The sequence below is a fragment of the Canis lupus genome, chromosome 8 (genome assembly GCF_003254725.2).
Source record: "Canis lupus dingo isolate Sandy chromosome 8, ASM325472v2, whole genome shotgun sequence".
Lineage (NCBI taxonomy): Eukaryota > Metazoa > Chordata > Mammalia > Carnivora > Canidae > Canis > Canis lupus.
The window spans coordinates 177,338-205,215 of NC_064250.1; the positions used below are offsets into that span (position 1 = coordinate 177,338).

Here is a 27,878-nt window from a genome sequence, read left to right on the forward strand (position 1 = left end):
TGAATTCAGTGAGATTTTATTATGCACCTGTTCAGTTCGTGGGAACAATACAGAAGGATGGGAGGCACAGGGAGGGCGGAGATGCTTCTCAGTGACGCAGTCTCTGAACCTCGGGGCACAGCTGCCACCTCGGATGCCCGCCTGGCCCCAGGGACGGCAGGAGGGGTGAGGGTGGAGGCAGGTGGGCCAGCTCTGGGTCTGCAACCCCCCAGCGCAGGGAACCCGGGCTTGTAGTGCACAGGGTGAACCTGGGATTCTCACTCCACCACCCAGGACAGCGTCCCGGGGCAACAACTCCTGATTCCTAGGCGCCCTGCACGGCTTTCGGTCAGTAAGTGGGAGGTGGCCTCCCAATACGGAGGGACATTAGGAAATGCACAGCCTCTTTGTAGGTAGGGGTCAGTTCTGTTACGCCCCAGTTGTTTCCTACTTATGACTCAATTTTACACATAAAATAAGTAAGTGGAGCGATGCTTTTAGGCAAGTGTGTGAAGTGGGTGAGTTGCTATGCTCACCACCAGTGACAGAACCTCGGATGAGGGCACAGGCAGATGGGTGCACGTGTCTGGCTTCTATTTGTAATTTCCATGCTCTTAGCCTTAAGACTTTTTGGGTTTTCTCCCCTTTCCTGGCGGATCAGTAAAAAGGCCAACTTTTTAGAAATGAAAAGCCCCAAAGGTTTATTTATCGTTGAGGGTCTGACCGAAGGGTGTTCTCGCACTTCTTGCTCCTAGGCAAGGGGTGCATCTACACAGGCACGGAGCTTAACTACAGGACCTTTTAGCTCTTTCGCGGGGTCTGGGGGCGTGGTATCTGCATGTGACGATGAAGTACCTGGTGGGGGACAGGACCGGACATACAAATGACACAGAACACCTGCCTGGTTGCTGGTCTTAGTTGCTCACGATCCAGAACATCAGGACCGTCCCTGCTGCCTGAGGCTCCCCTACCAGCTGTCACTCCCAGGTCACCATCAGGGCTGCAGACTTTCCAGGCTATTGTGCCCAGGCGCTGGGGCCTGAAATCTGAGAACTGGGAAGGACAGCACAGCAGGACCACCTAGTGGCAGGGGGTGAACTGTGGGTGCAACCACCACAAGTCGTAGGGTCCTAACCCCAGGACCCCAGAATGTCTGCGTGACCTTATGTGCAAACAAAACCATGGCAGCTGTCGTTGGTGGACGTGGGAACACTCTGGGCTCAGAAGCAGAGGCCTTAGGGTTGGTGTCCTCACAAAAAAAGGAAATTTGGAGACAGGTACACAACACCATGTGAAGGTAGCACAGACGGGGTGACACTTCCACAAGTCTTGCGGTGTCACCAATGCCAGCGAGCACCAGCTGGAGGGAACAGGACACAGGTCCTCCGTCCTGCGACACTCGGATCTGGGGCTTTGCCTCCAAAACGGAGACCATGCCTGTCCATGGTTCTACGCCATGGGCCCCAGTAAAGGAAAACAATCGGCAGGTGAGCCCAAGTTCCCTGCCCGCCTCGCCCAGGTGACACTGAGGGCCCAGCTCCCCATTTCTGGACGCGGTGGGTGGGACAGGCACTCAAGTGCCTTGCACACGACGATGACCACACTCCCAACCCACGACCTTTTACCAAGAGCCTTATCAAGGGCCTTCAGGGTGTGGAGAAACCGCATTTTGGGGAGGGCGTGCCACACAGCTTAAAACATGGGCTCTGCTTCGTGAGCTTCTGTTTCCCCATAAGCTGACAGCACCGCGAAAAAGAGGGCAGGAGGTCCCTGCGCAGCCCATGTGGCTCCTGATAATGCTGGGCTGTCCCCACGGCCACCCAGACTTCCCAGGACAGGGCAGGCTCCACCCCCATGCGACCCCGGCCTTCCCACTGTCACACAAGCGCAGTAATTTCCAAACCTCAGTGGGGAGGGGAGGATGTGGGTCGGGGATTCATGGAGTGTTGGCAAGGGACACACGGACACACGGCAGGGACGACCCAGTCCTTCCCTCTCAGAACACTGGAGGGGGTCCTTGAAGAGCCCGGACGGCGTTAGGATCACAGCCGGTGGTGACAAGCCCTCCCTGCTTTTTGGCACAGCAGAGACAACAAATGCTCAGTAGGCCGCTATCTCGTTTCTACCTGAGAGCAAAGGGCAGGAGAGGCGATTCTGTCCAGAGGGGGTGGAGGTGGCGGGAGGGGTCCGGGGCCTCGGGACAGGTCAGTACCGAGCAGCTGGAGGAACGCGCGCCCGCCAACGGGCCCCTCAGTAGGAGTTCAGAGCCTGCTTGGACCGGCGTTTCATGTGCAGACGCTGGTGGCGGAGGAGGTCACAGTTCTGCGAGAAGCTCTTGACGCAGTAGCGGCACTGAAAGGGCCGGGCCCTGTCCTCGCCATGCGCACTGCTGCGGTGGCGCGCCAGGTGGTCTGGCCGCTGGAAGGCCTTGCCACACTCGCAGCACTGGACGTTGAGCTCGGCTGCGCCCTGGGCCAGCAGGACGCCTGGGCCCGCGCCCCCGGAGCCCATGGCCGCCCCGGAGCCTCCGAGCTCTTTCCCCCGGTCCCTGCGCAGGTGTGTGCGCCTGTGCGACAGCAGGTGGGAGTTGAGACGGAAGCTCTTCCCACACGCACCACAGCGGTAGGGCTTCTGCGCCTCGTGGATCTCCAGGTGTCCATCCAGGTCCTCGCTGTCACTGAACAGCTCGCCGCACACCGAGCACTCGTGCGGCTTCTCCCGCTCCCTGCGGCTCCGCAGGTGCCGGATGAAGTTGACCCTCCAGCGGAAGATCTTCCCGCAGTTTGGACAGATGTAGGACTTTTTGGAGGAGGACGTCGGCATCTCGCTGCCAGCCTCAGCGCCACTCCGACGGGACGTGGGGAGGCCGTGCTGCTTCTCTGTGGGTCCTGGTGACCCGTCCGTGCAGTAGGGGCCGAGCTGGGAGTCCTCATCCCCAGAACTGGACAGGATGATCTCGATGGTTACCTCCTCATCCAGGCCGTTCTCAGGGGTCAGTGCGTCACCTCCGGCTGCGGGAAAGCCATGGGCAAGGTCAGCAGTGCAGGGCCAGCTCCAGCCCGGCTGGGATTCCTTCCCACTCAGCCCCAAGACCCTCCCCTTATTCTTCTCCACTGCTGAGAGCCCTATTACTTATCAGTGTTACCTTCTGGCCGTGGATGTGCATCGGGGGCGTTAAGAACTTCAGGAGAGAGAAAGACCCTAGAGACCCTGTATCCCATGAAGGCAGCAGCAGGATGGTGCCCGCGACCAGGCGACGTGCAAGTGAATGCTCCAGGGGCTTCATGACCCTTCTGATACCGACAGCCCCATCTGCTCTGGACAGAACTGGGTGACCTCTTACTTGCCACACGAGCAAACCTGGGTGACACATGCCAGGCTCAGGGCCGTACAGGGAGGTAGCGTCACTGTGCCAATGTCCCCACCACCCAGGCCACCTGTCCCCAGGGCCATCTGTCCTTAGGGTCACCGGTCTCCAGTGCCACCTGTCCTCTGGACCACCTGTCCTTCTGAGACCCACCCTCCAGCTGACAGGGCTGGTGGCCAGTAGCTCTGGACTTTATGACCCAGTGTGAAGCCGACTTGATGAATCCCGCGTCTGCTCCTAGAGGTGGGGGGATTGTGCAGTGCCTGGCAAGAGGCTCCAGCCCACCACCCACACCCAGGGCTCCCCCCAGTCCCAACTGTTGTGAAATGCGAGACGCAGGTCCAGAATGGGCAGCGGCGCTGGCAGAGGCCTGGTTCTGGATTCAATCCCCGGAGGGAGGAGAAGTCGTGAGGTTAGCAGAGCCGAGGGCGGGCAGACCAGGGGCCGTGGGGAGCATGGGGAACCTTGTTCCCCAGAGGATGGCAGACAGGGCCGCACACAGCATGCAGCGGGGGTGGGAAGACACCAGGATCCCTGGAAAGTCCCGTTTCATCCACAGTGGAGTGGGCAGGGGCGTTCTGGAGAGAACACCGGGGGTCCGGGTGAGCGTCAAGGACCAGGTGTGAGGGCTGTGATCTGCTCAGGGAACCACACTAGGCCGTCCAGGGGCACTGGTGGAGGGTGTGCCTGTCGGACGTCCTGACCAGAGCTACCCGAGGGCCAGTGCTGAGCCCAAATTGTGTGGCGCAGGGATGCTGCTGGTGCCATGAATCCTCCAGAGTGGGAGGAGCTGGGGGAGGCAGTCAGCCCACTCGGCCAGGCCAGCAGAGCCACTGGGCCCTTCCTCATGTACAGAAGACAGAGCATAGAGGCTGCTGGAGGGGGCGACGGGGTGCAGAGGCCGCCAGGGGAGGGACGGGGCTGCCGCAGTGTTCACAAGCCCATGGTGATAGCACCCTGGGCCCGCTGTTATGCTCTGGCCTCTTGGTGTCACGATTTGCCCTGGAGATGCCACACTTGCTTGGAAACCACCCGCCTTTCTTTTCCCCAGTCTCTCCCTCTGGGGATGAGGTGGAGAGACCAGTGCATGCTTGGAGCTATAGGGGGACATGCCTGGGGTCCCACCAAACCCTGAGCCACAGGACATCTGGGTGGGATGTGTTGTGGGGCAGATGCTGGAAGAGATGCAGGGATGTCTGGGGAGAGTGGGGGTGTGGCCTGCAAAGGGCACGTGAACTGTGGGGAGCTGAGGGCGGAATGCGGCAAGCTCAGAGGAGTCCAAGGCCCGGTCCTGTGTGAGTGACTGTGTGGGCGAGGTCACCTGAGCAGGCCCTCCTCCAGCAGGTGTCCTTGTGACACGATACCAAGGCACACATGACCTGACACAGCCATCCAGGCCACGCACCCCCACCCCCCAAGCCATGTGGCCTCAAAGTTCCTGGGAAATCTGTCTGTTGCCTAGGCCTCACAGCCTCTGCTGTTTTGTTAGGGTGGCCGCAGGGTGATGTCCATCATGCCCAGGAAGTCGGCGGAAACAGACGGGACCTTCTAGGAGGCAGGGACAAGTGACCCCAGAGTTGTGTGTCATCAACACACTGGTGCGAAGAGACCCTCAGAGATGAGATGGGGTTGCGAGGGCGACAGGGGAGCAAGTCAGGGAATGCGGGGCCTTAGGATTTCTGTAGGGAAACTAGACCCCCAAGTGTGGGTCCACGTGCTATTAATGTGAATTCATCCCCAATGCCCAGAGCACTTGGCCGCCGTGACGCGGACGTGTGCTCTAGGGGAAGAACAGAGACGCCAGAGCGCGTGTGTGTGGGAACGAATCTCCGCGAGGGCAGCAGAGGTGCACAAGAGCCAAGAAATACAAGTCCAGGCATCGTATGAAATGCAGCCTCACGGTGCTGGAATGGGGAGGCTTTCCTACGAGATAATAAGCCCTAGAAGGACATGATGAATATATTTATATTTTTAAAACATGTGTGTGTGGGAACATGCGCTGGGAGACACGTAAGGTTTTAAAAAGAGGGAGGAGTTACGTGCAAAGACATAAGAGGCAAGAGACTGGGGCGCAGGACCTTGAGTTCCTGGGAGGTTCCCAGAGGGACCTGCTGTGGCTTGGGGACATGGGAGCCCTGATCCTGATGTTACGGTATTGAGCGGTGGGGCCTGAAGAGGTCGCGGGGTCTCCACACAGCCGTGGAGGAGCCCCTGCAGGAGCATGGGGACCCAGGGGTGCGCCAGCAGGCGCAAGGACAGGCATGTGCACGCCCCCGTGGAATGACACACGGATAGCCCCACATCCACTGCCCCCTGAGCTCTGGGGTTGGCAATTCCCGAGCTCCAGAATCCTGGCAGAGAAATGTCGCCTTCCTGTACCAGCAGAGCCGCCGCCGCCTGCACCTAGGTCGGGTGGGTCATCTGCTTGCTGTGTACTGAGCTCACATGGACCGTCCACAGCACAGTGTCCCATGTATGGACGAGGCAACGTGCACCAACACAGCGAGTCACCCCGGGGCGGCAGTACCAGGTCGGGACCGGGAGCATCCCCATGTGCACATGGTGGGTGTGGTGCCTGCTGTAACCTCAGAGGCCAAGGCCAGCAAGGTGCTTGGAAACCCAGCATCTGCCCCTGTTCTCTGACAACCCCAGCATCCTGCACTTCCCAGATTATGTGCAGGGCCTGGTGCCGGGAGCAGGGCTGATGACGCCCCGCCGTGTCCATCTTCTGATGGTGCGGAAGGGGCCGTACACAGGGGTGCAGGCGGGAGTCGACGAGGATGCTCAGTGCCGTAGTGGGTACTGCTCAGGCTGTGCCCACTGAGCACGCAGGTGCAGGCTGTCACAGGGACGCCTGCAGGGAGGGGGCCACGGAAATACCCCAGACCACACGCACCTTGCCTCCACCAGGCCTCATGGGCCAAAGTGACCACGCGTTATTCAGTCCCCACAGCCGAGGGAACCTACCCCCAGAGCATGGTGGTTCACGTGCGAAGCAGCAGCCACCAGGATGGCTATTTGACTGTGTGGACTGCGGCTGCCCAGTGGACAGGTGGAGCACCCCTCATGTCTGATACCCACACACCCGGCCTTCCAGCTCCTACCTGCCCACAGCAGCACCGGAGCCCCCCTTCCACACGCTCAGGTTGGCACGGAGGGGGTGTCCTTGCCTGAGGGGTCCTGGCACAGCCATCAGGGCACACAGCTGATAACCCAAGGGAGCAGTAGGCAAGACCTCATGGGCGCCGGGATAACCCCGCGCGCGCGCACACACGCGCGCGCACACACACACACACACACACACACCCATGCCCTCCGGTACCTGGGCAGGTGCTCTGACCCAGGGCCATCTGCTGGCAGGTCTGGAACTCTGGCACCTGGAGCTCGTCTCGTTTCCGTCTTTCTTCTACCTGGAATGGCTGAAGACTCGGAAAGTCTTTCCAGAAAAGAAAATGGAAAAATCGATTTGCCTTGCTCTGCCCTGCCAGGCTGCAGTCTGAATAGCCCTGGGCTCATGTTCCAGGTGGAGGCCATAACTCCATGAACGAGGCCAACCCCGTGACATGGTGCGGAAGGTGGTGACTGTGGATCCCGCCCATTGGGTCCCAACCCCTGTGGCCGCTCCAGCCTCCTGTGTCTGAGTCCTGCACCCCACACGCAGCCACAGAGCCTGTGGGGCACAGGACCTGCAGGCCTGTTCTGGGGTGGGGGGCACTGGTGTGCTCCCTGCCAGCTTCACAGGCTCAGGGGGCAGGGGCTGTGGGGTGTGGCTGATAGCGCACACCTCACTTCCTGAAGGAGCGGAGCTTGCAAGGCGTTGGGGCCCGGGGTCTGCAGAAGTGAGCTCGGCTGACACGGAGCCTGGGGCAGGGAGCAGCGGGGAGGATGCCTGCCCTGAGCCCCACGAGGCCCTGCTCCTCTCCATGCCTCAGTGTCCTCACAAACCCCCACCTGCCTTCTGGGGAGTACGTGGCCTCAATCAGGCAGGGCCGCCTGGTCAGCCTGAGCCCAGTGCTGCTTACAGCACAGAGGGCGGATCCTGTCGCATCCTAGTCTCTGGTGAGGGCAGTGCTGTGCACCACCACCATCACCACCCCCCACCCACAACCGCATCCCCAGGGAAAACTGCAATCCCGTTTTCTGTCTGGCAAGAGATGTCGGAGCCCGAGAATGCAGGGGCGACATGGGGCTGCAGACAGGGCAGGGCGTGGAGAGCGTACTTACCCAAGTAAGAAGCCTGGGCCACATCCTTCCCCTGGGGGTCCTGAAACTCAGGGACCTGGGGCTCACTGTCCTCCCCCTGGGAAAGTGCCAGCTGGGTGGCCGAGTCACCTGTTTGCAGATGGGGGACACACGTCCATCAGCCACGTGCTGCTCCAGGAACCAGGGCTGGGGGCCAGGAACTCACACAGGTCGGCAGGGGCTGGGGCCAGCAGGTGGGGCCGGGGTACCTCCCGCAGGACTCCCCAGGAACCAGGCACTCGCCAGCCAGGCCAGCCTGAACCACATGTGGTTGATCTGTGAGGTGCCCCTGGGGTGGGGGTGAACATCAATGTGACACTGGCTCCCTGGTCTCAGGACAGAGGATGGAAGTCTTACTTGGAGGCAGTGAGACACCACAGTCCTCCCCAATGATGAACTCTCCATAGAAGCCCGTCTGAGCAGGATCTAGAAGGGACCAGTCCTCTTGTGAGAAGCAGAAGATCATGTCCTCGAAGGGCGACAGGCGGCTCTGAAAGCACAGCACAGTGGGGACGCCTCAGGGCAGAGCCAGCCAGGGCTGGGGTGGAGGGGGTAGGGAGGAGGGTTGTGGTGCAGAGGGGACACTAGCCACAGGACAGAGCGGGGAGGCTCCCCGGTTCTAGCATGAGATCCGCCTCACACACTGCAGGGTGCCCCATGGGGCGGCCAGGGACACGCAGGCATGGGCCCTCCTACTGCTGCTCAGGTGGTGGGCACCCACATGTCCTGGGGGGCCAACAGGGAGCCTATACGTGTTGTCCACGCCTACCGGCAGCCAGGCTGTCAAGCGCCCCACTGCGGTGAGGGAAGGCAAACACCTCCTGCACTGGGAGCACCCCCCGCATGAGGGCTGAAGGGGACTCTTTTCTCACACTTGGGAGTCATGGGCCATGGGAATGTGTTGAAGTTCATTTTAACTTGAAACATGATGGTATTTGCATATAATTACAGGATCCCACAAAAATAAAGAAGTCATCCGCAAATGGACAGTAACATGACAGAAGGATTCATGGTAACAATAAATGTCATTTAAAAATTATTCCTTTTGGGCACCTGGGTGGCTCAGTGGTTGAGTGTCTGCTTTCAGCTCAGGTCGTGATCCCGGGATCCTGGGATCAAGTCCCACATCAGGCACCCTGCACAGAACCTGCTTCTCCCTCTGCCTATGTCTCTGCTTCTCTCTCTGGGTCTCTCATGAATAAATAAATAAAATCTTAAAAAAATTATTCCTTTTGTTTGTAATAACCTGGAACCTTGTAACTCAGACAAAATTTGGGAGAACTAAAGTGTGGAAGAGCTGCCGGTGCAGCTGATACTTGTCTGGGCATGTGAGTGAGGACGTGTATCAGGAGTGTCACGATGGACACAGACATTTGCACAAATTGTCCATGTACAGCTTTCACTGGATGTCAGCTGATAATGGTTGTATTTCTCCACAAAGTGTTCCCATTACAAAGGATTTAAAGTAAAATTCCATCTTGAGTTAACCAAATAGTAAGACATTTGTATAATATACATCGGTTTTAGAAAAAGAGTTCATGGTATTTTAAACAAACGTCCTTGCATCTGCCTCATTGCCTCCATTTCTGGAAGATTCCTTGTCAGGGCCGTGTGGTTGCCTCCAACCTGGGGTGACCCTGCTCTCCATGAACCTTCTTGGGGTTTACTGGCCAACCTGCTTTTGTCTACTTCGAAATGCTTATTTTCTTTGTCTATTTTTCTATTTTCTCATGGGTCTTTTTTTTTTTTTTTAATTTTTGCTTAAAAAAAATCAGAACAAAACAAAACCAAAAAAACCCTTAACTGAAAGGGGGAAACAATGGCTTTCAGAAAATAAAAATAAAGAACATGTAAAAAAAATAACGGGCTCAGGGAAACACTGAGTATGTAACGAAAGAGTGTGGATGAAAGTTGGACAAATGGGAACGAACTAGGCCGTCCATGGAAGGAAGGCCCGTGACCCTTGGAACCTTCTAGACCATCAACAAAAAGCCACAGAGCCAAAAAAGAAAATATATGACAGAAAGTCCATCTTGACTATGAAAAAATGTCTAACAAACTGTATCAGTGTCCTCAGTTTGATGATGCTTGGGAAAGACGAGTGAGATCTCATTATGACTCTGTGAGCATCATCACTATGGGCCAGAGGCCGCTCCTGGGCACTGGATGCCGTCCTTTCACCCCTGTCTACGAGCCCGCAGTCCGGGGTCACCCCCACCCCCCGATCTCATTGTCTCATATCAGACCGGGTCACCCCACTTTCAGAGGACCCTGGCCCCAGGACTGTCCTCTGATTGTCTGGGGACTTCTGGGGACTTTCCAAGCCCTGGGGCCTGATGACCTGGCATGCAGGGGAGTCCTGCCCACAAGGTTGAGGGGTATCCCTGCCTGCCCTTCCCTCTCCTCCTCCTCCCCGCGGCCCCAGTTCTCCCCAGGGTGGTCTGGGGTCTGCGGGCGAGCAGGTAGGCTGCAGGCACCTAAGGGGTCAGGACCCCTTGTCCCTGGCCTTCTGCTTACCCCCCAAGGACTCAGTTCCCAGACTGAGCAGCAGCAGGGCCAGGGTGAGCCTGTGGAGGCCTGGGAGCCAGCTCCCCCACACTCCTGTCTGTTCCGTAGGTCCTACAGCCACCCACCCGCAATCATATTCCTCCTCTGACGTGTGCAGTGCAGGACACTTTCCTGGAAACAAACCTGCTTCTGGCTCTTGGGACCCTTTCCTTTCCTGGGGTCCCTGCCTTCCATCCCAGTTCCCCTATCACTGCTCCTCTCTCTCTTAGGGGTTCGTGCACGGGTCTCATCTAGGATCTAACAAGTCCACAAACGGATGATGGTGCTACTGGGGGTCCAGCCCAGGCCATCAGGCAGTTGCTGCCCCCGATCCCAGGGGCCTGGCCACCAGGGAACACCCCCAGGCTCAGGCTTGCGCAGGGATGGCGCAACCCACCCATCCAGCAGGGGGTGGGGCCAACACCCCTACCCAGATGCCATAGTCCTGTTGCTGTGCACCTGTCAGGGAAACGCAGAGGCTGCTTGCAGGCAGCCCTCTGTAGCCCTGGAAGCCTGAGTAAGGTTGGAGGGCCTCCATGGCCACAGGCTGGGTGCTGAGGCCCTGAGGTGGCCCACCCCAGTCGCGGCGACATGCCATCACACACAGGTACTACACAGGGAGGTTCACGAAGTTCCCACGTGGCCTCACCTTCCCCGAGTGGCAGCTGCCCCCCCCCCACCTCCCGGCGCACCATGTCCGCTCCACGGTCCAGCCCACAGCCCCCTTGCATCCCCTTTATGACGCTTTCACTGTCACCTCAGTGTAGAGGGCAAAATTCCCAGAACCCCAAAATGGGGAATCCGCTGGAATCTTCTGGGAAGGTCTTATACCGACGAGTGACCTTAACAAGGCTGCTGGCCAGCCTGACACAGAAATCAACTGCATTCCTATTCTGCTCTATACAAGTAACTGGATGAAGAAATTTAAAAGAGGATCAGAGCACTTATGACAACATCACCACCCTCCAGATTTGAGGAACGCGCATACAAACTACGCGTGTCACCTGCACACACGAAGGACTCACCAGGTTTGTGGGCTGCGTGCCACTTAGATGTCTGCACATCCCAAGACAGAGACCTATGTCAGCCCCACACAATCCCTGTGCACAAGACCGCAAGGCACTAATTCTGGAAGCTGTACAGGCAAGAAAAGCACTTAAGAGCATCTGAAGGGATTGTGAAAACAAAGAATGAAACGGCCACACTGAGCCCCGCACACCTCGCTACACTTGGAGCAGTGCTGTATCGGAGCCGACAGGGCAAATCAGCCAAGGTTTAGCCTGACACTCACACACACAGGGGTGGTTTTCGACAAAGGCACCAAGTCGGAAAAGCAGAATCTTTTCGCTGAGTTGTGACTAACAAGGAAATATCAACACAGGAAAATATAACCCTGCGCCTGATGCCAAACCGAAAAAGACAAGTAGGAACGAATCAAAGAACTAAATGCAAAAATCCACATTCCAGAACATTCTTTGCGACGCTGGAGCAGACAAAAGTTTGTTAGGACATAAAAAGCATAAATGTCAAAAGGAAAAAATATTAAGATAAACTGGACGTCATGAAAATGAAAGATGATCGACCTTCCAAAGACCTCATTAAAGCAGCAAGCCGGGAGTGCTCAATGGCAGAGCGCACTTCAGGAGCGTATTGGACGAATGGGGGACGGTGAGCAGTTCCTAAAGTACAGTTGGACGGGCGCCTGGCTGGCTCAGGCAGAGCGGGTGGCTCCTGAGGTCACAGCCACGAGTTCCAGTCCCGCACTGGGTGTCGCACAATCCTGCAGATGGGGGACATCTGGGCCGCAGAGGACAGGAAACGACCCCCACACACCCTTCCCCTGCCAGGAGGGAATGCAAACTAAACTGTTAATGAGGTACTTACTTCAATGGCCAAACTTTTACTTTTTCAAAGAAAATGAGAATCCCAGGAAATGGGGGAGGTGTGGCGATGGCTCTCCCGCCCTGGGGAGGAGCCTGAGTGGTACTAGGCAGGGATCTGCTGTCTCTCCTGGGACAGATCCCACGCTTACGCCCAATTTCACTCCTAGGTCATTACCCAAGACAAACAGAAACACAGATGCACACAAATGCGCATAAGTGCCACAAATTTCCTTCAGAACAGCCAAAACAGCAGGGACCCAAATGCCCTTGGACGGTGACCTGGCTGTACTTGCTGTGGGCAATGAAGAGGGACACCTGCTGATGCGGGCACCAGGGTGGTGCCTGGGTTGTGGGCTGCGGGTGAGAAGAGCCGTCACTGTAACATCCATTTAAGTGAAATCCCAGGAGAGAAGCTCACATTCAGGCCCACAGAGGGAGGGCCGGGTGAGGGAGCTCCAGGGGATGCAGATGCCCCTGCCCGGGGCCATCATTACATGTGTGCACACACGTGTCACTCTCCTAGCCTGACTCTTTTTTTTGTTTTTTTGTTAATTCAACCATACTTTTAAAAAAAATCTTTTGTTTTTTATTGGTGTTCAATTTGTCAACATATAGAATAACACCCAGTGCTCATCCCGTCAAGGGCCTACCTCAGTGCCCGCCACCCAGTCACCCCCACCCCCCGCCCTCCTCCCCTCCCACCATCCCTAGTTCGTTTCCCAGAGTTAGGAGTCTCTCATGTTCTGTCTCCCTTTCTGATATTTCCCACACATTTCTTCTCCCTTCCCTTATATTCCCTTTCACTATTATTTATATTCCCCAAATGAATGAGACCATATAATGTTTGTCCTTCTCCGACTGACTTACTTCACTCAGCATAATACCCTCCAGTTCCATCCACATTGAATCAAATGGTGGGTATTTGTCGTTTCTAATAGCTGAGGAATATTCCATTGTATACATAAACCACATCTTCTTTATCCATTCATCTTTCGATGGACACCGAGGCTCCTTCCACAGTTTTAGCCTGACTCTTAAATAGGTGTACTGTATACAAATTACAGCTCAGAATTAGATTTTTTTTAAAGTAGGTGCCATGGCCCGTGTAGGGCTCAACATGGGGCTTGAACTCACGACCCTAATTTCAAGACCTGAGCTGAGATCGAGTTGGACGCTTACCCGACTGAGCTGCCCAGGCGCCCCCAAAATCGGATTTCAAAAAGTACAAACACCGACAGCATCCTCAAGCACCACCCTGGTGAGGATGAATAGTGCAGACACACAAGAACCAAGAGCGTGGAACCATCACGTGGACACCAACCCCAGCAGTCAGGTGGACACCACACAGCAGGTGTCCTGCTTGTCACAGGGACATCAACCCCAAGCAAGGCCCAGTGAGGCCCGGGAAGGCCCACGGGGACACGCGGACACGAGGGATGAGCCTGGATGCACATCGCCTCTGGAGGAAACCCCCAGCACGTAACACATGCACCCTGCTTCCATAAGCAGCTGCCTGAGGTGTGAATGGAGGTGAAGGGGTGTGTAGGCTGCAGAGGTTCGGGGGGAACAACGGGGCCAGGGTGACCCTGCAGCATGTGCATCCCGATCCTGCAATCTATCCCACGTAAGATGCTTGCTGCAAAACAGACGTCAGAAACATCTGCAGTCGAGCTGGGAGTTTGGACAGGGGGGAGCTCCTGGTCTCTCACATGCACACGGGAGCCACCGAGCTGCAGCACAGATGCCCACCACCTCCGTAGGGGACTCCCAGGAAGAGGCTGTGTGGGGCCGCCTGTCCTCTCAGCACAGAGAGGCCCTGGGCTTGCAGGATGGCTTCCTGTGTGTCCCTACGGGGGTTGGCACACCATCCCCACACATGCTGCGTGGCACAAGGACAGTGTGGCCAGAACACAAGGTCACCGAGAAGGCTGTCAACCCTCCCTCTCGTCTGTGCACCTGTGTCCTCCTGGAGTTGCGCCCCCACGCCTCCCCTGGCCAGACAGGAGAGCAGCCCTCAGCCCCAGAGGCCACCGCTCCTCTTGGCCCCGAGACAACGTAGTTGACTGAGCAGCCCAGCGCCCCACCGCCCTCCAGACGTGTCTGCTGTCACACAGCTGCCAACCCCAGAAGCTTCCGCCCCTCTCCTGTCATCATGCTTCTCCATGAACGCGCTGCCCATGGGGACAGGGTACGTCCACCCACAGGTCTGACTGTTGCGTGGGGGTTGCAGGCCGTTTCCATGGGGCCCCCACAAGAGCACGAAGCACGTTGTTTATTCATGCGCACTGGCCTGCGGTCGGGTCACCGGGCTGCGCCCCAGGCGGAGACCCAGCAGAGTGGGGGAAGATGCTTTCTCCCCAGTCTAGTCACGTGAAAAGACTCTAAGTGCCAGCGCAGCTGAAACGGCAAAGGACTCAGAGCCTCCAGACGGCCGTGGATTGCAGGTTCTGGACAGAAAGATGGACCGGATTACAGAGAGATGTCTGGGTTTCTTCCCCTCCACCCCTGGACAGGTGAGGGCCCAAACCTGGAAGAGGGGGCTCGCAACGTCTGGGATGCACACACGAGCCCCGGGGCCGGCTGCGGGGGTCCTGCTCCACCCGCCATGCACAGTGTGACACGGCCACAGAGTGAGATGCCAGGGGATTCCGAGTCACAGGGATCACGCTTCCTGCTGGGCAGCTGCGCTCCCCACGGACCCTGCTCCCCATGGACCCTGCGCGTGATCCCAGCAGTGGACAAACAAGGGGTGCAGAAAAGTCTGGAAGCCACTTGACGGACACCCAGAGACCCGCTCAGGAAACTGGGACTGTGTGCCTCTCCTTATGGGTTTTCAGAGACTCCTGCATCCTTCTCAAACACACAGCACACATATGTTCTGCTAACTCATGTAAGAACAACGGAGATCCCGGGCCGTGGATTCAGGAAACACCCACGTGACCTGGGAGGGGGACCAGCATTACCAAGTCCTAATTTCGCTATAGTCCGCAGGAGCTAGTGCGAGTTTAGCCATCCACCCTCACCAGCCCACGCCGGGTGGTTTGGGGTCGGTTGGGCGGGCAGCCAGGGCTTCCATCCCTTCAGCCCTGCCCAGGGAGCAGCCTCCCACGGAAGCGCAAGGGGACCCCGTGCAGGCCTGGCCCCTACCCTCATTTGCAGGGTCACGATATGCTGACCCAGCTGGCTGCTGCTGGACCACGGTCAAGAGGAGAAAACCCTGCTGGACAGGCTTCACGGGGACTCGGGTCTCATGACATCAAGTGAAAATTCCGTATTTTGGTAGAAAACCACATGCTACACAAAGAACTGGAAAGATCTGAAAGTGAATGAAAATGGGAAACACATCATAAGAAGTACCTGGAATCCTGAGCACTCGGTGACGTGCTCCGCAGCAGAGCGGAGGGGACGCAGGATAGACCCTGCCAACCATGAGGACAGAGCAACCGCCGCAAGCAATACGAGTGGGGGAGAGAGAGCAGACGGAGACATGAGCAGACATGAGCTGACAAAAGCAGACGGAGATGTGAGGAGTGCACCTAGCAGCAGCGGACACTCCACAGTGGCATGTGCAGAGCCCTACCGTGCACACAGGCAGCTCAGAGGGGATGGGTGACATGCAACCTCGGGCTTCCCAAGCCTGCAAATGCACGCAGGCCCTGGAGCCGAGAGCATGGGGGGCCCACACAGCTCACCTGGAAAAATCCGTGCCATGCCCTGGACAGAGCCTGTGAGCACCGAGTACCCTGCCAGTCCCCAGGAAACATGGACTCCATCCCCATGGGGGCGAGGTCGGCTTAGCCGAAGACGAGGACGCACGGAGCCACACGGAGGCCCAGCCCACAGACCCCAGGTGCTGACCACAGCAGCCACTTGGGCCCCCAATGCAGGAGACACCTCGGGAATGAAGGGGACAAGGCCAGCTCAGGCACATCGTCAGTGCACCTGATGGGAAGGCCGTGGGAGCCTGGGAGGGCAAGCAGGACATGTGGGGGGTGCTCATGCTGGCCACCTACAAGGTGACGGTGACTGTTGAGCCGCACCCGCACCTTAACACCCGCAGGAGCTGTTGTGTGTTTGCAGGAACTGCTCCAATCAGTGTGCGAACAGGAGGGAGCAGAGGGCCGTGGTCAGGTCTATACCTAATGGGACACCCAGGGCATTGCCTCCGCAGCTGCCCTGAGGGATACAGGACGTGGTACCCGGGGCATCACCTCCATGGCACCTCTGACAAGGTCTCTCATTCTTTGCTCAGCCTCCTGAATCTCCTGGTGCCATCTGTGCATCTCTGAATAAACCTAGGTTTACCCAGAACACTGACCTGTCCGTCCAACTGCACCTGCGAAGCCCTGGTGTCCCACCGGTTCCTCACCGATGTGCTCCCTGAGGTGAAGTTATTTCCCTGGTCCCTTGGCCTGTCTTTAGGGAGAACCCCCTGAGGTGATTTAGCCAGAGCCCAGTCCCATCCCTGATGTTTTCTCATACTCGTGTTCTGTCTGCTGACCCCTGTCCCTCGGCTATGCAGTGGAGCTCCATCTCTCTCCTCCCCTGCAAAGTTTCTGAGGTGCTACCCAAATCCCCGGCAACAGCCCTGAATACAGTCTGCCTTAACAGCATCAGCAAGTGTTTCTGAATACTTTCATAAAGTTACAGTAAATTAAGATGGAATTCTACAGAATGCTTCAGTGGCCCACAGGAAAGCAAGAAAAAAATCAGAAACAAGGAACAGAACAGGGAAAAAGACACATCAATAATTACATGAAAATGGGGGCACCTGGGTGGCTCAGCCAGTTAAGCATCTGACTTTTGAATTTTGCTCAGGTCATGATCTCAGGTCCAGGGTTGGCTCTGTACTCAGCAGGGAGTCTGCTGGAGAGTCTCTCCTTCTGCCAAGAGTGTGGGGAGGGGCACTGAGCATGGAGCCAGACTCGGGGCTCTATCCCATCAACCCTAGATCACAACCGGAGCCGAAACCAAGAGCTGGATGCTTCACCAACTGTGACACTGAGGTACCACAGAAGTGAGGGTTTGTTTTTTTTTCACGATTTTATTTATTTGAGCGAGGGTAAGGGAGAAGCAAAGTCCCTGCTGATCAGGGAGCCTGACATGGGACTCGATCCCAGGACCCTGAGATCATGACCTGAGCTGAAGGCAGAGGCTTAATCCCCTGAACCATGCAGGTGCCCCAGGAGTGAGTTTGAGATAGCACATAGCTAGGTCAGGTTTCTTTCTTTTTTTTTTTTTTGGGGGGGGGGGGGTCAGGTTTCTTAATCCACTCTGCCGATTGCAGTGTTTTAACTGATGAATGTGGGGCGCCTGGCTGGCTCAGTCCTAAGGGCATGCAACTCCTGATCTCAGGGTCCTGAGTTCAAGCTCTGTGTGTGATGTAGAGTTTACTTGAAAAAAAAAAATTAAGTGATGCCTTTAAATCATTTATATTTTAATGTGATCACTTTTTTTTTAAGATTTTATTTATTTATTCATGAGAGACACAGAGAGAGAGGCAGAGACATAGGCAGAGACAGAAGTGGGCTCCATGCAGGGAGCCCAACATAGGACTCGATCCCGGGACTCCAGGATCACACCCTGGGCTGAAGGCGGCGCTAAACCACCGAACCACCCGGGCTGCCCTTATCATTTCTTTTTAAAGATTTACTTATTTATGACAGAGAGAGAGAGAGAGAGAGAGAGAAAGAGAGAGAGGGAGAGAACACAGGCAGAGTCTACTTGGGGTTTTCTCCCTCTCCCTCTGTCCACCCCCGACCCTGCCCCCAGCTCACACTCTTTCAAATACATAAATAAATCTTAAAAAAAAAAAAAAAAAAAAAGGAAAAGCAACTCAGTTCAAACATAATGGTACAGGCAAGCTAAAGGAAAAAAGATGGGAAATACACATTATACAACCACTGATCAAAGGGAAGAGGAGCAGATATGTTAAGACCAGATATACTTGACTTTAAAGCAAAGAAAATTATTAGAGATGGACATTATATAATAAGAGGCCCTGCAATCCTCTGTGTGTACTAGCCAAACCAGAAGCTGGAAACAGGAAGCAGGAACTCCTGCAGCTGGAGACCTCGACACCTGACTCTCAACAAGTGACACAAAATAAGCAGGAACAGAACGACTGGACAGCAGCACAGCCTGCAGGTTCCCATCAACATCTCTGGGCCTCCCAACTGCCAGCAGCAGTGTGGATGCGGTTTCCAATGCACACATACCCACACTGAGACAGACCACAGCTGTCTTGCCCCATCCTGGAAGGAGGGGAGACATTCCCCATAAGGAGGAAGAGCTGAAGTCATACACCACGTGTTCTCAGACCACAGTGGAATCAAACCGGAAATCAGTGGTAGGAAATAACAGGAAAATCTCCAAGCCTTTGGAAATTCAACACCCCATTTTAAAATAACGATTGGGTCAAAGAAGGCTCAAGGGAAATGGAAAAATACAGTGAAATAAGTGAAAGTAAAGCTACATCATATTGCAGTCTGTGGGACACAGCTAAAGCAGTTCTCAGAGGCACATTTATAGCTCGGAAATGTTTATATTAAAATGCCTACGTGTGCGGGGAAGTCTCAAATCAATAATCGAAGCGCCTACCTCAAGAGCCAAGAAAGGGAATAGCAAAATACACCCAGAGCACGCAGGAAGAAGAAAACAGTAAAGACAGGGCAGAAATCAATGAAACTGAAAGCAAAAGAGAAAAAAAAAATCAATGAAACAATGAATTAGTTCTTTGAAAAGCCCAGTAACATTGAAAACATCCAAGACTGACAGAGAAGGCGCCCACTTCCAGTGTCAGAGCTGAAGCAGGGTATCACACACCCTGCCAATACGCAGCGGGGATAGAGATGAACAACGATGATGTCCTGGAAGGAGCCCACAGTCTGAGGAGCGCTCGCCAACAGCAGCCAACCGCAGGCAGCGCCAGCTGGGCCACCACGGAGGACTCGGCTCTGTAATCAACACCACGTCCCCCCACCCCACCACATCTCCAGTCTTCCCGTTCCACTACCAATTCTACCACCCAGCCAAAGAATCAAACCAATCATAAGCCATCTCTGTCAGAAAATGGGAGGGGACATCAGGAGCCCAGCATCAATCGCCCTGATAGTTAGTGACAGACTGTGAAGATCAGTATCTATCCCAGGAGTACAATACAGAAACCCTTAACGAGGGGGCACCTCTGTCCCTGAAGCATCTGCCTACGGCTCAGGTCATGATCCCAGCGTCCCAGGATCCAGTCCTGCATCCAGATCCCTGCTCAGCGGGGAGTCCGCTCCTCCCTCTGAGCCGCCCCCCACTCATGTTTGCTCTTTCTGAAATAAATAAAATCTTTAAAAACAAATTAATAATAAATAAATAAATAAATATAACAAAACATGTACAGAAGCTGTATGCTGAGAAGTACACAGTTCTGATGAAAAAAATCAAGGGAGAAATACGTAAATGCGGGGTACCTTTGGCCAGCTCCATTAGGGAGCGTGACTCTTGATCTTGAGGTTGTGGGTTCGAGCCCCATGTGTGGCGTAGAGAATTACTTAAATAAAAAGGTAAAAGATCTTTAAAAAAAAACAAAAAGAAAGAACAGGAGAGAGGCCCAGAGAGAGGTAGGCACATTTGCAGACAGAATGATTCAGGGGCCAAATGTCAGCGCTCCCCAAACCGATAAAAGGGCTTAACAGAACTTCTACTGAAATATCAGGAAGACTTTTTGTAGAAAGGATCAAGCTTATTCTAAAATTTACACAGAAAAGCGGCGGGACTAAATTGATATAATAATTTAAAAAAATAGGATGACAGGAATCCGAGTGCCCACATCCAAGACTCAGGGAGAGACAAGCAGGTGGGGACAGAGTGAAAAGCCCAGGAACAGATCCACAGACAGCATGCAAGTGACTTCTGACCCAGGAGCAAATGCACCTGAAGGAGGAAGGGAGGAGCGTGACCCCCCCAAACGCCCACACAGCGGGTGGAGCAACCTGACAGCCACTGGCAGGCCAGATGCTCCAGCTTCTGCTCCTGCTCCTCCTCCTCCACCAAAGTCCCAGCCCTGAGGCACAAGGCTAGCGCATCCCAGGTCAGGGGTCAAATGCAAGGCTGTGATGTGGAGGGAAAAGCACAGCAGGGAGTCCTTGGGACAGAACCATTACACCAACAAACCTCAATCCTTAAAAGGAAACACTGAGAGCCTGGACCAAATCCAAATTAAAAACTTTCATGCTTCAACTGTAATAAAAAATAAATAAAATAAAATAAAAATAAAGTAAAATCAAATGGATGAAACCTGGGAGGAAAACAAAAAAAAAAAATGGGAGGTTTTTTGTAAGGGGCTGAGACACCAAGCTCCAGAACAAGGGTGAACAGTCACAAAACACACCCAGTGAAGCACAAACATCTAGGACGTGGAAGGAGCCCTGCAAATAACCATAGAAAAGCAAACCATCCAATTAGGACTCGGGCACAAGTCACGAAGAAGAATCTCATGGAAGAGGATGGACGGGTGGATGCCAGGCAAGCATGTGAGCTGCTGCGCAGGGAAGGACCCCACACACCAAGTGGAGACGGCAGGCCACCCCCAGTGCCAACAGCGGCCAGGACGCAGAGCAGACCTTGCTCACGCTGCACAGGGCAAGGGGGGTCCCATGGCCTCTCTGGAAACACACATGGCTGCTTCTCATGATGCTAACCCCTCAGTCTATAGCCCAGCAACCACAAGCCTGAGCATTCATCCCAGAGCAGCAGCCTCACTCCTGCCACAGCCCACATGCCATGACCCACACCAGCTCTGTGCAGAACGGGCCTGACGGGCCACGAGCCAGAGGTCCTTCCACCGCATGAGCTGTGGAACCCAGACCCGGTGAGGCTCGAAGCATCGATGCCCCAGCTCCCTGACTGGAGAGACTGCAGCTACCCCCTGGTCGGGCAGCTAAGGATAGAGCAGACGTGGGCTCGCCACACAAGGCACGGCGGGATGCTCCTCGGCGGGATGCTCCTCGAGGGCGCATGCATCCCCGTCAGCAGCTGGAGGGGACCTTCTGCGGGAGTTTCCTGAGGCAGGGCTGTTCAGCAGAATGGAGACAAGCCAGCCCTGTCCCTTCCCCACGTGAACATAAGTACACAGAAAGAGCCATACGCCTACCCATGTTCACAGTGGCCAGGATGCCGAAGCAAACCCAGGGCCCGTCGACAAGGGAGTGCACAGGGTGCGTGACACACAGCAGGTGGCAGCGCTCGGCCCCAGGAAGGAGAGCCCATGGGCTGACACACGTGGCTGGAGCTCCAGGCCACCACGCCTGGACACAGCCAGCCCAGGACACAGACGCTATGCAGGTGCAACAGCCACATTCAGAGAAAAGACGGCCCGCGTTGCTGGGGGCAGGTGGACAGGGCCGTTACCTAATAAGTGAGGGGTTTCCACTGGGAGGGTGAGAAAGTTCTGGAAGCAGGGCTGTAGGACAGGGTGAACATACACAATACCACTGGATGCTCAGACACTGCTGTACGTTAAGCATAGTTAAGACGATAAATTTAATGCAATGTGTATTTCACTGCAATTAAAAACCTTAAAAGTTTTTTATTTAAGGTTTTATCTTTTTGTATCTGGGGGGGGGGGGGGAAGAGAGCACAGGTGGAAGCAAGGGTGCACAGGGACGGGGACATGCTGACTCTGGGCTAAGCAACCCCAGGACACCGACATCATGACCCGAGCCAAAATGAAGACTCCCAATAGTCAACAGACTGAGCCACCAGAGGCCCCCAAATTTAAAAACTATTAAAACGATTCTGGCACCCTAAGCCCTTGGTGGTGGTGACTTTCAGCAGCCTGAGCGGAAACCCTGTTTGGGGGGAATCCTGTGTGCCCTACGGGAACTCAGGCAGGTCATGGCCCCTTCTGGCCCCTTCTGGCATGTCGTTCGGGTGAAATGTATTGATCTCTACTGTGGGTTTACCCACCCCCCACAGGTCACTGCTGACCTGTTTCATGGGACACCGCAGGGCCAAGCATGCGTGCTGATGCCCCAAACAGGCTACTTCCTCCCTGCCCTATGCCGACCCTGCTCCCAGGCCTCAGTCACATGGAACACATGGTACGGAGGGCAAACCTGGGTCCCTCTGACCATCCTGCACCCGTGAGGCCCACACTTCATGTCACCCACTTTCCCAGGGGACTGCCACATCGTGCGCCAGCCAGCGGGAAGGATCGGAACAATGAAGGGGGCCTGATGAGAAACGGGGAGGCAGGGACGGGCAAGGAGTGGATGGGACCATTCGTCCACTTGAGGACATCTGAGAGGGAGCTGGGCTTGTCCCTGTGCAGCGTCACAAGGAGAGCCCCTGCCTGGTACAGGGGATCTGGGCCTTCTCCCCACGCCCCTGGGCACTTCTGGGACAGTCACCATGACCATGGGGACAGAAGCAAATCCGCTGTGCAGTGCCCTTGACAGCGGGGAGCCCGGGGACACCAAGAGGACAGCGCAGGGGTGGAGGCCACGTGTCCTCCTGCACTGTCACCATCACCGCTGGCACAGATGGCAGCGGCGAGGTTCAGGGGCCCTGGCAACATCACTCACCGAGGGCAGCTGCAGGGCCATCACCTGCTGGGCGTCCCTCAGGTTCGCGTCCAGGAGGCCAGGATCCTGCAGGACTGAAAGAGAGAACCGTGTGTGTCTCTTTCTCCGTGGGCCGACTGTGGGGGACACGTGCACTTACCTGCAGCCCTCATGGATCTCCGACACCTTCAGTGCCTGTGAGGAGGGAGCTTCTGCAGGCAGTGCCCAGGGTCGGGCTGTGTGCGTGTGTGATGCTCATATTTCATTTTAACGTCACCTCCCCAGCATTGCGTCCACTTAGGGCACGCAACCTAGTGGTCTGGCCAGTCTGCGCGCCATTGTGAGCACGTCGGCACTGCAGCATTCCGCCACCTGCCACGGGAGCAGGGGCCGCAGCGCCCCCCAGGTTGGGGAAATACAGGCTCAAGCTCCACGGCATCAAAGTCAAGGTGGTCATCTGTCGGCAATGACCACGGACTCATCAACGTGGACCGCGCGAGTTCAGCATTGCCGAGCTCCCAGAGGGGGATGGCTGTCACTATGGGAGCTCTGGGAGGGGCAGCGGCTGTGCTCGACCCGCCTCCATGCAGGGTTTCCCCCCCTTCCGGCCCAGGAGGGCATCCCTCCTCTGCCCGGAATGTTATCCACAGGAAGCCTTGGGAAGCTCCGCCACCGTCTGTGCGCAGGGAGCACATCCAGGAGGCTGACCCAGGGTCCCGTGTGACATCCCCACCAGAGCGGACATGAGAGGCCCACATCCCTCACTTTCAGGCCTGGGACAGCAGTGTCCCACACAGTAGGGCAAGACTTGGGCAGGAACCAGCTCAGCCGGCAGCGACAGGTGCGCATCCAATGTGAGGGGGTGCAGGCCAGGGGTCTGTACTCGCGCTCACACCTGCTGCCCTCTGGGCAGTGCCCCAAGCCACTGCCTACCTGACCCACAACACAGAAGAACAGGGACGCCATGCCAACCCTCCGGAAACCTTCCAGGCTCCAGGAAAAGCTGGCTTTTCGGGAAGCTCAGCATGAGCGGGAACTCTGGCTTTTACTGCAGCCTCATCCCAATGAGAAACCCTCGACGCATGTCCCAGATCCTCCCAACATCTGACTCACAACCTGTCCATGTGCTGCTGCTCAGGGAGATACAAGTGCTGGCCCTCCGAACCAAAGCCCAGCCGCGGCCACTGGCATCTCCAGAACTTCACCAGGAGGCGTGTGTCTAGGCTGTGGCAGTGCCCGACGCTCCTCTCCATCTTCCCGAGGACCCTCCCCAGGCTGACCTGGGCCACGTGCAGGCGGCGAGGATGGCTGCCTCCTGCAGGCCTGCGTGATGGGCCTCACGGTGTGCCTCCCACACCCACAAGGTGAGGTTCCAACCCTCGTGGTAGGACCACATATAGAGATAAAGTCTCCCGCGGAGCGGCCACACAGTGGCCCTGCTCCAGGGACCCAGGTCCTTGCAGAAGCGGATCAGGGCACAGACGGACACTCGGGCAGTGAAGACCAGGGTGCAGGCAGTCGGTGACAAGCCCTGCAGAGGAGCCTGGCGAGAGGGTAGCCCTGTCCACACCCTGCAGGACAGGGAGAACACACATTTCTGTTTGGGCTGCACAGTGTCTGTGCTTGGACAGCAGCCCAGCACGCCGACTCTCAAGCAGGAAGCAGATGATGTATGCAGAACTCATGCTAACTTCACATACACAGAAAACTAATATGCTTTTTTTTTTCCCAAACTGAAGCGCTGCCTGTGTTCTGAAGGCCCACGTGTGTGAGTCACACCAAGGCACTCCCGGCTCTTCTTCGGAGATCTAATGATAGGACGCTGGGGCAAGTCCACCCCAACCCACCCTCACACCTTAGAGGAGACGGCCTTCACCCCAAGAGCAACACAACCGCCCACGATGGTCACCTGACAAACTCATGGGCAGCTTGGGGTTCCTGCTTTCAGCACTCAGTGGGCATAACCCTTTAACCCTCCAAGAACCCAGTAAGGGTGATGATCACTAGCCGAGGGCACATGGGGCACTGGGGCTTGCGGTGTGCCCTGGGTCACAGCTAGAGGTTCAAGCTGCCAAACCACGGCCCCTGGCCACTGGCACTCTTCCTACAGACAGCCAAATGTGTCTTGGTGATGTTCAGGCCCCGTGCCCTGAAAATGCCACCCTGTTCCCTCCGAGGCAGTTTTAGATTCCCCTGCAACTTTGTAACAAATCCTGAGAGCAGCTGTTTTTTTCAGCTGGGGTGAAAGTGGTTGGGGGCAACAAGACACCCCACTGGGTGAGGGTGCCTGGCTGCTCCCCCCACGGAAGTCAAGGGCCCCCACCAAGCACCCAGCATGGGGCATCCCTGGGCTGGTACCTGGATCCCCGCTGAGCTGGCCTTGCAGTCTGCTTGGGAGCCCAGGGCCCTGTGCCAGCGCCACGGGCTGGGTGTCCTGGCCCTTTGCAAGGTCGCTCTGGGGTTCTGTAGGCAGCCGCTCCTGCTCCTGGTCTGGAGGGCCATCCCCATCATCGATCACCACGGGGTCTTCACAGTGCTTGAGCTGCAACCCCAGAGAGAGCTTTTCAGGGCTAGCTGACCAGGTGGGGGCTGGTGGCTATGCTGGACACTGGCCAAGCACCCTCCCTCCCTGGGCCTGCTGCCCGCAGGAGGCGCAACTAGACCCCGTGCAGGGCTGTGAGGAAGCTTGACAAGACCACACCCTTGGTCAGGCCCGTCAAGGAGGAAACCCACCTTCTCAAGAGATGGACGCCCCAGCATGGGCCTCACTGAGGCCCGGAGCTCTAGCAAACTTTCCTAGCCTGGCCAGGGCACGCAGACACTGCCTCTCCCCTCCCGCCTCCTGGCCCGCCCCGCTCAGCACCCTCCACTCACCCACTGCCAGGGTCTCCCTGGCTCCCGCTCAAGTGCCTCCACAGCAGCCACGGCCTGATCGCCACTCTCAGGCTCCTGGGCCCGCACCCAGCCCTGGATCTCCCGGGGCAGGATGGCCAGGAACTGCTCTAGCACCAGCAACTCCAGGATCTGCTCCTTGGTGTGTCTCTCGGGCCTCAGCCAGCCCCGACACAAGTCCCAGAGGCGGTGCAGGGCCTCCCGGGGGCCCGCTGCCTCCTGGTAGCGGAAGCGGCGGAAGAGGCGGCGGGAGGATTCAGGGCTGGGAAGCTCCCCCTGGGGGCTGGGGTTCTCTCCGGGTGGGCTCCTCATTTTCCTGGGCTCCTCGCTTTCCTTTGGAGCCAAGACTCGGGGGCACAGGGCTGTGGGCATGATGGGGTTTGATGGGGGTCAGCAGCAGAAGACGACCCTATTTCCAAACAAAAATCACTGGCTTCAACGTTCTGGTCTCCTGTGGGAGGTTTTTGGGGGTGCTGATGGGGAGAGTGGTGAAGCCCCCAGACCAGCCCCTGGGAGAAGCTTTGGGATATGTGAGAGGCATCAGCATGCCTGCTCCTTGCACACACAGAGAGGGAAGCATGCCACCACCCCCAACACCATTCCACAGTACAAGCACGTAAGTCCCGGAGCTGGGTGACACACAAGGTGAGGAGTCTGGGGGGAAAGCGCAGGACAGGACACGGGCAGGGCCGTGTGCAGGAGACAGGTGTAATGAAGGCTCTGTGGTACCTTCGGGGGCCAGGGCCTCCTGGGCAGGACCTGAGACGCAGGAGCCCAGGGGGCTGCTATCTTGAGGCTTTGGAGCCAAAGTCGCTGTCCTGGTCCTTGAGACCTTTCCAAGAGGAGCTGGAAAGACAAAGATGCGCATGCCTGGGAGGAGCCTTCTGAGCAGATCCAGGAGCAGAAGTCAACCGTGCTGGTGGCCAGGCCTGAGCAGTGGCGTCCGACCTGGGGAAGGAACCCCAGGCAGCATAGTGGACAGGATGGGATGAAACAGACAAAGAGTGGGGAGAAGCCAAGGCTGCGGCCACACCCTGGGGACCCAGAGAAAGTACCTTCATGTTTAAAAACAGCTCCCTCCCTCACTACAAAGTCTGAGCAGCACACTCTGGGGTCTACTTCGGTCGCCCTGGCCTGCAACCCTGCCGCCACCCTGCAGCCCCCTGTCATCTCCGACCGGGGTAAAGTCCTCTAGGGGCCAAGGTGGGGTGCTGCCATCTGCACCTCCTCGAGGCACACACCCAGGGTGACCTCAGTGGCCAAACGCCACCACTGTGGCCCCAGGGACTCCAGCAAAGTAGAGCAAATGGGGAAAGGCCTCGAAGAGCTGTGGACACCAGTGTGTGCAAGACTCCGACACCCCCATTTCACAGGTGAGCACTGAGGCCAGGTGGGCAACCAGGTAACACAAATCAGGATATGGGCTCGGCAGGCGCGCCCCCCCCCCCCCCACGCTGTCTCAGATCACAGCGCGCCTCCCCCGCCGCACACCTGCAGGGCCTCCGAAGCCTGACGCCCGCCCTCGGGCATCAGCCCAGCAGACAACCCGCTAGCCTTTGTCACCCGGCACCGGGCAGAGGCCCAAGGGGTCAACTCACGCCGTTCCTGGGGGCGTTCCGGCAGCGGGCGGGGAGTAGTGCTTCCAGCAGCTCCGGGGGCAGGACGGCCAGGAAGCGGGGGCCACGCTAGGCTAGGCCCGGGCCAGCTGTCCTCGTCCCCTCCCGCTCCCTTCCCGCAGTCTCGCCAGCGCCGCGCTGCTCACCTCACCGCCTGGAAGTCCCGCCCGGCGTCTAACTGGAATCTGTCGTGCTGCAGCGGAAGCGTCCCGCAGCCGCTCCTCATCCTTCCAGCCCGCGCTCGCAGGGGCCCTCCCCGTCCCTGGCTCATCCAAGCACCGCGGCTGCGCCCGGGAGTGGAGCGGTGGGAGCCACGGAGGCGCCTGAAACGCGGCATCTGTGTCACGGTGCGGCCCCGCCCGCGCCGTCCCCGCGTCCCCGCGTCCCCGCGTCCCCGCCGCTGGGCTCCGGGCAGGCGGCCGGGCGCGGGGCGCGGGGCGCGGGGCCGGGGGACGCCGGGACGCGGAGCGCGCGGGGACGTGGGGCCGGGGCCGGGGCGGGGGCGCAGGGCGGGGGCGCAGGGTGGGGGCGGGGGCCCGGGCCGCTCGGGCCGCACTCACCGCCCAGGCGCGTCCCCGGTGGCGGTGGCGGTGGCGGTGGCGGGGGCCGCCGAGCCTGGCCGCCGCGGAGTCCGCCGGACGCGCAGGAAAGGAAGGGCCGGAGAGCTCCGGCTCCCTCCCCTGGGACACTTCCTGCTCCGCTCTAGGACCCGGGAGGTCTCCTCGTCTCAGTGGTTCGCTCCCTCCGCCCCCGGCCGAGGTGTGCGCTGGGGGTGACACCCGACACCCCCGCCCCCGGC

At 57.3% G+C, this 27,878-nt stretch overlaps 1 protein-coding gene across 2 annotated transcripts; it reads right to left on the minus strand.

The window, feature by feature from the left end:
• Positions 1-27,842, minus strand: ZNF496 (zinc finger protein 496). Of its 2 annotated transcripts, none has more exons than XM_025467833.3 (10): positions 27,640-27,842; positions 27,226-27,402; positions 26,193-26,309; positions 25,446-25,872; positions 24,930-25,113; positions 22,593-22,666; positions 7,946-8,078; positions 7,571-7,678; positions 6,669-6,782; positions 1-2,990 (listed from the first exon to the last, which is right to left on the minus strand). In XM_025467833.3, the coding sequence occupies exons 4-10, from the start codon at positions 25,833-25,835 to the stop codon at positions 2,230-2,232; spliced, it is 1,764 nt and encodes a 587-aa protein (XP_025323618.1). In that variant the 5' UTR covers positions 25,836-25,872; positions 26,193-26,309; positions 27,226-27,402; positions 27,640-27,842; the 3' UTR covers positions 1-2,229. The 2 variants fall into 2 exon arrangements, with proteins under 2 accessions (XP_025323618.1, XP_025323619.1); XM_025467834.3 differs by having other exon boundaries at positions 26,193-26,411.
• Positions 27,843-27,878: the final 36 nt, after the last annotated feature.

What these genes read in the sequence shown, in the direction of transcription:
- ZNF496 (XM_025467833.3), bottom strand. Translation starts at nt 25,835, where the DNA reads ATGCCCACAGCCCTGTGCCCCCGAGTCTTGGCTCCAAAGGAAAGCGAG. An exon ending in CCAGCTCAGCGGGGATCCAG is followed by an intron (nt 22,667 to 24,929) that starts GTACCAGCCCAG and finishes TCTCTCTTTCAG; the next exon opens with TCCTGCAGGATCCTGGCCTC. An exon ending in GGGTCAGAGCACCTGCCCAG is followed by an intron (nt 2,991 to 6,668) that starts GTACCGGAGGGC and finishes GCTTTCCCGCAG; the next exon opens with CCGGAGGTGACGCACTGACC.